Source organism: Curcuma longa, chromosome 1 (genome assembly GCF_044706935.1).
Source record: "Curcuma longa cultivar G26 ecotype Majalengka, Jawa Barat chromosome 1, ITB_CL_G26_1.1, whole genome shotgun sequence".
Classification (NCBI taxonomy): Eukaryota; Viridiplantae; Streptophyta; class Magnoliopsida; order Zingiberales; family Zingiberaceae; genus Curcuma; species Curcuma longa.
In genome coordinates, this window is record NC_133861.1 from 18,374,700 (window position 1) to 18,385,091 (window position 10,392).

General features: G+C 39.5%; 3 protein-coding genes across 5 annotated transcripts; all 3 read left to right on the plus strand.

Annotated features, from left to right (window-relative positions):
• Positions 1–625: 625 nt before the first annotated feature.
• On the plus strand, positions 626–3,427 carry LOC141842985 (uncharacterized). Of its 2 annotated transcripts, none has more exons than XM_074731005.1 (4): positions 626–894; positions 1,009–1,144; positions 2,776–2,834; positions 2,899–3,427. In XM_074731005.1, the coding sequence occupies exons 2-4, from the start codon at positions 1,025–1,027 to the stop codon at positions 3,221–3,223; spliced, it is 504 nt and encodes a 167-aa protein (XP_074587106.1). In that variant the 5' UTR covers positions 626–894; positions 1,009–1,024; the 3' UTR covers positions 3,224–3,427. The 2 variants fall into 2 exon arrangements, with proteins under 2 accessions (XP_074587106.1, XP_074587097.1); XM_074730996.1 differs by having other exon boundaries at positions 628–894; positions 1,023–1,144.
• A 678-nt stretch (positions 3,428–4,105) lies between these two features.
• LOC141842031 (heptahelical transmembrane protein ADIPOR1-like) lies at positions 4,106–5,765 on the plus strand. The gene is made up of 4 exons (XM_074730250.1): positions 4,106–4,444; positions 4,536–4,631; positions 4,767–4,824; positions 4,933–5,765. The coding sequence occupies exons 1-4, from the start codon at positions 4,224–4,226 to the stop codon at positions 5,605–5,607; spliced, it is 1,050 nt and encodes a 349-aa protein (XP_074586351.1). The 5' UTR covers positions 4,106–4,223; the 3' UTR covers positions 5,608–5,765.
• A 500-nt stretch (positions 5,766–6,265) lies between these two features.
• On the plus strand, positions 6,266–8,000 carry LOC141840188 (elicitor-responsive protein 3-like). 2 transcript variants are annotated; one of them, XM_074728103.1, is made up of 7 exons: positions 6,266–6,401; positions 6,494–6,598; positions 6,720–6,846; positions 7,050–7,121; positions 7,211–7,256; positions 7,345–7,618; positions 7,708–8,000. In XM_074728103.1, exons 1-7 carry the CDS (start codon positions 6,356–6,358, stop codon positions 7,740–7,742), a joined length of 705 nt encoding a protein of 234 aa, XP_074584204.1. In that variant the 5' UTR covers positions 6,266–6,355; the 3' UTR covers positions 7,743–8,000. The 2 variants fall into 2 exon arrangements, with proteins under 2 accessions (XP_074584204.1, XP_074584213.1); XM_074728112.1 differs by having other exon boundaries at positions 7,348–7,618.
• The last annotated feature ends 2,392 nt before the right edge of the window (positions 8,001–10,392 follow it).

The window sequence follows — 10,392 nt, forward strand, 5'->3', positions numbered from 1 at the left end:
ATACTTTACTAACACAAATAGACCCTCTAATGTATTTTTTGCAACAACCTAGACATTTATAGAATAGCAATTAAACCCCTCTAATGCATTGTTACAAAAACCTAAATATTTTATATATCCCAAATAGGCCCTCTAACGCACTTTGCAAAACAATCCACATATTTTATAACATTGAAAATGGACCTTGTATGCACTTTACAACCAACCCAAATTTTTGTAAAATCGCAAATAGTTGTCTAACGCACTTTTGAAAAAAATCCAAATATTTTATAAAATCGAAAAAAGACCCACTAATGCATTTTTGCAAGACCTAGATATTTTCAAAAATAGCAAATAGATCCCTTTAATACACTTTTACAAAAATGCAAATATTATAGAATCGCAAATAGTCCACTCTAATGCACTTTACATAAAACCAAATATTTTCTAAAAGCACAACAGACCCCCACTTTTGCAAAATAAAAAGTATTATTTACTTTTTTTAAAAGCACTCTTATAATAAAAAGACGTCATTTTTATATTTTATTTTTCCCAAAACAATCCATAGATTCGCAAGTAGTCGTGTTAGTTTTGGATTGAGTTTGACTTCCGAGCTATTAGTAAGCGGCATTTCGCGGCCCAATACCCAAAAGTTTTCAGGATCCTGTTCAAGTTTGTAATCTGTTGCATTCTTACAGTCGTTCTGAAAAACTGTACGATATCAGATTTCTCGTCGCATAATTCCAAGTCTCGCTCTGATCCATACGATAGTTTGGAGAGGATCCGGATGCAAACTCTATTCCGCCCAAACCCTAATCGATCCCCTCCACATCGGGGAGAGAGCAAACGAGAGATCTAGCCGTGTTGGCATCCAGTTGGAAGTACTCTCCTTTGATTCCATCTTTCTTCTCCCAGGTAGGATCTTCTCCTCTTCATTCTTCGTTACCCGGTCGAGTTGGTTTTTGCCACTAGTCGGGGCGGTAGGTTGTTTATCTTCCAGCTTTTGTGGCTGCACTTTGCGGATTGTAGTGGTTGGGTTGCAGAAATGGAAGCTTTAGGGCAAAGCAGGAGTGATGGAGCTACTGCCCTCTACTCTATGGTGGAATTGCTAGTGGCAGAATCTGTAATGGTTACAGAAAGGTTTCTCCTTTGGCTTCTCCTGCCTGTACGGTTTCTTCCCCTCCCTTGGGTTTTTTTCCTTTTTTTTTTTTTGGTCTCTCGATCTCTTTTTAAGTTTAATTAAGTTGCGAATTTGAAGATTGACTAAGTTGGTTTTTTTTTTCGAGCTATATAAGTAGTGAGGTATACCTTTCTGCATATCTGTCATGTAATTCTACAGCCTCTTTTCATTATGTTGCTCAGATGATTCTGCGTTTCTTAGTTTGGGGAAGATTAAGGAATGTGACTTTGACAGCCTCTAAGTAGATTGATATTATTTTGAGAAGCTTTTGTATGGCCTTGCCCTTCTTTTTATGATGTTTACTGGATGCCTCCAAACTTAGAATAGGCCTAGGTGGTGTTATGATAAGTATTTCGTTGCAATGTTGAACTGTTTTGAATATTAAGGTGAATTAGGCCTTTATTTTGTCTTTCCTATGACGGCTTAGCTTTTGTAGGTGGACTCATATTTGAGGATGGGACTTTGGTGTTTTGTCTCCATTATCTACTTTTTTTACCTTTAGCTGTCGAGTCTCTGCATGATGGGGAACAACCTACTATAATACGTCTTCGTTACTGTAACTATAATCTGGTTTGTACGCATTGTTCTCTAATTGATGTATACATCCAACTGTCCAAATGATGCAGAAAGAGTTACATTGTCAATGAGGAGAGTTTTAGATGCTTGCAGTAATTCTTATTTATCAGTGGAAGTGTTTATCAAAAGGAAAAAAGTTCCAAGGCCTCCTAGTAGGGTTAATTGTAGTATTTTGATAATTAATGAATCCTCTTAAGTTAGGCTGCTTCCTCTTCTCAGAAACATTTTCTTGATTCTAAACTAAGATGTTTTAGCTTGGGTGGTTTAGGCTGTGTTACTTATGAAGAAACATACTCGTTTTCATTTTCCTTTTCAAGGGAAAACTATTCATAAAAAATTCCAAATATGTCTGATAAGGATTTTTCACTAAAATAAGTGCAATCCAAACAGAAAGTCAATATTTTTTTCTTATTTATCAGAAAGATTGATCACCCCTTGTTTATGATATAATTTTTATTTTATAGAGAAAAAATTGCGGCAACTGCCTTTTTTTACTTTCCTTTTCATTCTCCATATCCTCTTTTTTTTTCCCTTGAAAAATGAAAGCTAGAAAAAAATTCTCTTATTTTGTGATTGCCATGTTTTACAAGTCTATGCATTAAATGTCCATTTTTACCAATTCATAATAATTAATAAATCATTTTTATCAGAGCATGTGAATAATAATGGAGAATGCTGTAAATGTTTATTGTTTGCATTTTCGTTTTGTTTGGTCTAATCTCTCTGTCGATTTCTCTTTTAAATCTTGTGTTACCCTCTAATGAAATCATGGCAACTTCATGTACCGTAACTTATTTATCCAGTTATACCTGGAACAGACTATGATAATATCTGCACTTTATATTTTGACCTGGGAACTGTGGGAATCACTCCGGTTGTAACTATTGAGAAACTATTATGTCTTTTTGTACAAACTCCTTTGTTTGTTCATATAAGAAGATGCCTGATTCACAGCAAGTCTGAGATCATTGGTTGCCGTTGTTTCCTTGATAACATGTACTTTTTTTTCTTCCTCACTGCTAAAGTTGAATCTGCTGCAGGTGGGATTATTGTCAGGTGAAACTGCCCCTCTGAGGGTAGAGTCAGAAGCAATTTACGGGTAGGTTCTCTAAACCTTTTCTATATTTAGTTATGTTGGCGCTTACTGTGATCTTCCTCTTAAGAATGAGTCAAAGAGGCAAACACAAAGCAGTCCCTGAGAACAAGGATGATGGTGAGTCAGATGATGAGGAGGACGATAACGAGGATGAGGATGGAGCTGAACAAGAAGATGATGGGGGCGAAGATGATGTTTCTGGTGAAGAGAATGATAATGGAGATGACGCATATGATGACCCTCAGGCCAATGGTGAAGGAGGAAGTGAAGATGAAGATGACGAGGATGATGATGACGATGACGAAGAAGAGGACGACGATGGAGATGAAGATGACGAAGACGAGGAAGAGGATGAGGAGCTCCAACAACCACCCTCCAAGAAGAGGAAGTGAGGTGCCACACTGCATCTGTCTCCGGCATCTTGGCTTTCTAGCTTGTTTCAATTTCGGTGTTGGCATTAAGGAGAGGTTAGTTAATGGCTGGGAGGGGATGTACCAGGATTAGGTAAAACAGGTTCAGCGTCTTAATCTTCTTATGCAATGTTATGTTAAACATACTACTACCAATAGACATTTGGTACAAGCTTAATCATTCTACTGGTGGCAGTATCTAAGGTGCTTGCATATTTTAGCACTCCTAATGAAGTTTTAGATTAAACAAAACACCCTTAGATTTAGTAAGGATTAATTGTTTCTTGCATCCCGTCTGGTAAGCGGGTTCTTTCAGTGTTATTTGGTTGTTATCTTTGAATCCTTCTTTCATGAATAGCTCTGAAAATGGTTATAACTTATATATCCTTTAAAATTTCTGCCTAGTAGAACTTTAAGATGTCAGAGATGCCTTGGTTCCTCTTTAGGATGCAGACAAAATCCGATGGATCTTGCACGTTCAATTTGCAGAAATCTCCTATACAATTTTTGTGAACGGATAGAATATTTCAGGCGCTGCCAAAATGTCGAACCATGCATGCTTCGCACGTGACCAGTTGCAAATTCAATGATCTTGAGCTGGTTAATATGAATCATATGATTGGGCATTAACGCAACTGTGTAGGCCAGGGTTGGCTGTCTGTTTTAATTGGTTGTTGCCTTTCTATTCCAACTGCCCCAACCAGATAAAGGACTAAGATTTTAAAAATATAAATAGGTGGTTAGTTGTTTGAGGAAAGCATATGAATGCTACTCAAAGACCAAGGCAACGTCAATAAGTAAGTGAACAATAAATGAGGTGGATGAGATAGTTGGCAGCTCCGCGAAGCTTTCAATGATCGAACGATTCTTCCTACCAACAATAGCAGCCGCAACAGCCCAAGCTTCTTGTTCCTTCTCCAATTAAAGCTTGTTTCCCTTTCCTTTCCTGTCACAATAAGATGAAAAACAATCTTCGTAAGTGATGAAGGCGGAAGAGGAACAAGGTTTAACAATGGAGGAGAAGGAAAAGCCAGAAAAGGAAGGGAAGGCAAAGAAGCAATGGAAGCTAGTGAGCTACGATGAGCTTCCAGGTTACATGAAGGAGAACGAGTTCATAAAAAACTACTACAGAGCCGAGTGGCCTCTAAAGAATGCTCTGTTCAGTTTCTTCTCGTGGCACAATGAAACCCTCAACATCTGGACGTATTTGCTCACTCCCCTTTAATCTCTGCCTCTTTCTTTCGCAAAACAAATGTCTCATGTCTTGACGCTTAGTAGAACTTTGCGGTTTCAGGCATGTGCTGGGATTCATCGTGTTCTTGGGATTGACTTTGCTTCATGTCAGTCATCATCTGCCAGAGGTGGCTCAGTTTGTTGGCCATCTCACTTGGTGAGAGATCTCGATGTTTTCTTGAACGCTTAATATGATTACTTAAGTGAAAATTGGTGTTTGTATCCACCTGATGTATCTGATTCACTGATTAGTTTAGAGTTAATTTTATTCTGTGAAATTTGGTGGTTGCAGGACGATCCCAGCAAGTGCAGTCGAGAATGTCTCCAGCAATCTTGGCAATTTCTTCGGAGTAAGTCTCGATTTATTTTCTTTTATTTCATCTGCGTAAAAGATATACCTGAATCTTTCACAAATTTAAAAGAATTTTGATAAAAATTGTGAACTTTTTTGCGAGCAGGAAGCAGCTTCGTACATCAAGCTTCCAGTTAGCATTTCCGCTTCCGAGAAATCGGCGCCGGTGGCCGTCCGGTGGCCCTTCTTCGTCTTCCTCGGCGGCGCCATGTTCTGCCTTCTCTCGAGCAGCGCGTGCCACCTGTTCTGCTGCCACTCGCGCCGCCTCAACCTCTTCCTCCTCCGCGTGGACTACGCCGGAATCGCCATCATGATCGTCACCTCCTTCTTTCCCCCGATCTACTACATCTTCCAGTGCGAGCTTCACTGGCAGCTCATCTACCTCGTTTCCATCTCCACCATGGGCTTCGTCACCGTCTTCACCCTCCTCTCCCCGCAGTTCTCCGGCGGGGAATTCCGCGCCTACCGCGCCAGGCTCTTCGCCGGGATGGGCCTCTCCGGGATAGTACCCGCCCTGCACGCGGCCGTCGTCAACTGGGGCGAACCGCGGCGCAACGTGACGCTGGCCTACGAGGCGGCCATGGCGACGGCGTATCTGACGGGCACCGCCTTCTACGTGGCGCGGGTGCCGGAACGGTGGAAGCCCGGGAGGTTCGACCTCGCCGGCCACAGCCACCAGATATTCCACGTGTTCGTCATCGCCGGCGCGCTGGCGCACTACGGCGCGGCAGTAATTTTCCTGCGGTGGCGCGACGAGGTAGGCTGCGCGGCGGCCTTGTGACCAGTTGAAACTCCACAGTTTGACGTGTTAGATTTCGTTTCTATTCATGGTGCAAGTGTGAATTCGATCACGTTTATAAATTGAAACATTGTATACGCATGTACGATCTGATCAAAACAATATCATTTGAAACATTGTAATCGGTAAGTTCTTCCTATCCGAGGTTGAATCGAGTTAGCAAAATTCAGTATAAGAATATTCATTATTGTGGACAAATGTGAGCTTTGAAATAACATAACGGTGCATTTGTTCTAGAATGGCAATTGAAATGTAAATGAATTAAATTAAACAACAACGATTCAATTTATTTATAATTTACTTCAAACTTAGATTATATGGTTTATATAAATCTTTTGGCATTAAAGATGATCACTATTTTTTTTGAAAATAATAATAATAATCTCTCATAATTATATATTAAAAATGAGTGAAAATCTAGTGGGGCGGTGACTTACCTCTAAAGTTTTATCTTGTGTTTTAACCTAATTTGCTCGATTTTATTTCTTTGTTTTAGTTTTGACGCCCAAGTTGACCAGTTATTCCCATTGACTTTGCCGCTCCATCCACCATCACCACACGGTTTGACTTTGACCAACGCAACATGCCACGTCTCTCTTTTCCGGATTGGCCGAACTTTTTCATTTTTGCAGGCTGATAGCTGCCTCGTTGTTATCGATTTGTTTTTTTGCTCTGAGTTCGGTTACACAGTTCGCCCTATTTCTCGCCCTACTTTTTCTCTTCAATCACCATGGCGATGGTTTCTGGAATCCAAAACCAAATCCTCGACGTTACAGGTAATTTCTCTAACCAATTTCCTCCTCGGTGCAGTTTGATTTTTCCTCCCTTCACTTTGCCCTTTGCTATTCTTGTTGCTTTGGACGGGCAGTGGTTGGATGCAGCAAGCTAAGGGACACCGAGCTGTTCTCGCGCCAGGATCCGTACGTCTGCATTGAGTATGCTAATTCCAAATTCCGCACACGCACCTGTACAGGTTGGTGTTTTTTTTTTACCTCTTTGTTATCGATTTTGGGAGGAAATTTCTTTTAGGAGGTTCAAGTTCGATCTCTTACTGGGTCGTGTGCTGAAAAATCTTCTTTGATTTGGGATCCCAGATGGCAGCAAGAATCCCACCTTCCAGGAGAAATTCCAGATTCCTCTCGTCGAGGGCCTCCGGGAGATGAACGTGACGGTCTGGAATAGCAATACCTTGAGAACCGACGATTTCATCGGAAGCGGCAGGTTTGACTTAATCATTCCTAGTTTTCTTTGCTTTTAATTAATCAGACCAGGGTTTGACTGCTAGAATAATGGGAACCAGTCTTCTTTTTTCTGTTCATAAATTTTACTTTTATTTATGGAACTGAATCTTCGTTTTTGGGAATAAGAATTTGGATATTGAATTTATATACTGCAGCATTGATGCTAATCTTTTCTCTGCTTAGGATTCAATTGCAAAAGGTCCTCTCCCAGGGTTATGACGACAATTCTTGGCCTCTACAGACTAGACATTCGAAGTAAGACTTGTGTTTCATGCCACTCCATTACTATAACCAAATTATTCTTCCTACATTTAAGTTGGAGCTTACCAACATTTGTTTTGCAGGTACGCTGGAGAAATAAAGGTCATCATGCACTTTCAAAATGCATCTGTAAGTTCATTTAACAATTTTATATATATATAATTTGTAAATTCAATTAGAAATCTTCAACAAATTGCATGTGGTCATATTATGTAAACAGCAAAAGCCTGCAGCTACTGGCGCACCTTACTTACCAGGAGCTCCACCTCCAGCATATCCCTCTCCTTATGCTCCATATGCAACTACAGCTTATCCTGGAGCTAGCACATATTCAATGTATCCTCCTACAGTTCCATCTCCATATCCAACTTCTCCTTATCCACCTCCACCACAAGCCTATCCAACACAAGCATATCCTCCTGCTCCTTATCCACCACAGTCCTATCCGCCACAATATCCACCTCCACCAACAGAACCTTACTACCCACCTGGTAAGATTAGAAACAGCAGCATCATTTGCTCTAATGCCAAAACTTATTGGAACACATCAGGAATAATTGATGATTGAAATTCTTTGCAGGGCCTTACCCTGGTTCACGCTATCCACCTTACTGAGCAAGTGATGGTGAAATAATGTTGCAAATGGTTCTTTTTCTGCTGCATGGTTAGATGTTGACTTTCTTTTATATCTTCCCTAGTTGTCTTTGTATGTTCCTTTTGTTTAGAATCTAGTATGCTTATCTGCAGATAACATCAAACTAGTTCTGTTTGTAATGAAGTATTACTCTTTTCCCCTTTTGCAATTGAAGTATTCTTGTATGTGATTGCTCGTTATCCATATAAGTGTAACATTTACTAGTTCTTGTCATTTTATATCGGCATTGTATTTTATCATCTAATACTATCTGGAATCATACACATCTGAGAACTTGGTTCTTTTAGCTTGAAAATATATATTTAATCCTAGACTTAGAGATAGCTTGGAACTGGAATACACAGACAAACCAATGCACTTCTTTCTGGACGTGATAGAGTTTCTATGCAAAAGCTAGACAAGATCATCCAGCTAACAAATTCCTCATACTTGTATGTGCGTTTAACCATCAGGTAGAATACCTAGGCATCAGAAATAGTGATGCATAGTTGCATGCAATCATCTGCCATTTGAAAATTTGTCAGGCAATTTAAGACCTTCTGAGACGTAGCAGAAAGAGATGCTTCACCTTCAGCTTCCTCAAGGCTCATCCTGAGTGTCCATTACTAAAGATACTAAACTCAATATTTCTTTCATCATTTGATTATTAGATGAACTTAATATAGTTTGTTGTGGCGCACCAAAAATTGTGACCGAGTGATTTGTGGGCTAGGCACAATGAGACTGGGGGATGCAACAATACACTATTTGTGAGTTGAATCCAATGGTGAAGCTTGAAAATTTTTGTGGAAGCATGCATGATTTTGCTCGTGTGGGTATCTTAATGAACTCCACTTATGTCAAAATAATGTCTGGCTATCACACTCGTTGCTCTTGCGTTCACTTGCATTTTGCCTATTGCAAAGGATAATGGATCCTAAATTGTGTTGAACTTAAGAAAATACAGAACGTCAAAAAAGTGATCATTGTCATTAATCCATCTGCTTAGTCTTTTCAATAAGCTATAAATGAAGTCGTATTGTTTGGCAAATTAGACAAGTCTCATTTGCTTAAATTCATAAGATCACTCCCTGGATCTAAGATTCAAATATGAAAAGAGCAATGTCTTTCTTCTTTTCTTCCTCCTTCCTCCTTCACTGCTATCTTTTTCCTTGTTCATTAAATTGTTCACAAAGTTATAAACCACCAGCCTCCAACGATAGTTCCAGAGATGAAGATATTATGCTCCTTCCTAGCTAGTATATACTAGCTGCATTTTATGGACGCAATCCTCTGCTTTCCAAGGGCGGTAACAAAAACATCTTGATGAACCCTACCTGCTGAAAAATCAAACACGCTATTGGAATTAATTTCTGGATAAAATTTTAGTTAAAAGGTGTAATAAAATGGTGCCCCTACTCCCTAGAGTGACTACAGCACAGCGAGGACTGAGCTTAAAACAGATAGAAAATACTAGAAGGTTCTATGAATTAGCACATGTTAAGCCCAAGCCCTGCCTTTGTTGTTTCTTCAGTCAAGAAAGGTCTCTGGATTATAGGATAAAGTTCCAATATCTACTTTCATGATACATAGTTTATCCCAATTCCCAAGTTACTCAAGCTTCTGATACTCTTAGAATAGTAAAACTGTGACCCTTGTTTAATATTTTTTTGGTGGTATACTTTGTATTGTCTTCACAAATGTGCTAGACTATTGACTCCCATTAGTCCTCACTTTTTGTCAAGACCTTGTTCTTTTGCTGCCTCGTCGCTAGTTTGAACCACTATTTGCATGATAGCGAAATGTTCTCAAGGCACTCAAAGGTTTTTATGCGGTTTGGTCATGCCAAATCAATTTCATGAACATTTAGCACACAAACTATAGAAAGTTATGCACTTTGTTCAACTATTCCAGATTTGGTGATGCAGTTTCTCATCCATTCTCAATGTTTTTGTTGGCCAAACTAAAACTCTTTGGATGATTAGACAAAAGAAACTCCAGTGTCTCACACATTTTCGTTATCAAATATATCAAAATTGCAACAGAAGCTTAACATCAGTTCATTTGTTTTACACACACACACACACCTTAGATTATCTAGGAATCTTCTCTGTGCTATTTTGTATTGGAAGATGTTACTTGAACTAAACTACGTTGAAGTTAGGAGGAATGCATTCCAGGCCTACGCCAACTTATTCCAGTTCATTCTATTCTCATTATTTTTTAGCATCGATCAGAGCGTCTGGTTGAATCTGAGTGTCCTAAAAACACTAACGTAGGTGTCTATGAAAGTCACTAAAAGACAAAACCTTTTTGATCGACCTGCCTAATGCCAGATCGATACATCATTATACTCTAAACTTGAGACTTGATCACGGGCTGTGGAAGCATTCTCAAAGAACAGGTCCACTGAAAAAGCCCTAAATTGATGACTCTGTCGTGGTCGAAGCATGGAATTTTATGGCAGGCAACTCATTGAGATTGTAAGTAGAAAGCCCCATCTGTACGTATTTCTCTAGTTGTTTATCAGGCCCACTGCTGTTTGAGATACCTAATCTTCTGTTGTTTTGTATGGATATAACAGAGTAGCATCCTGCCATGTTCCTTTAACTTAAAAAAAAGTTTGTGCCT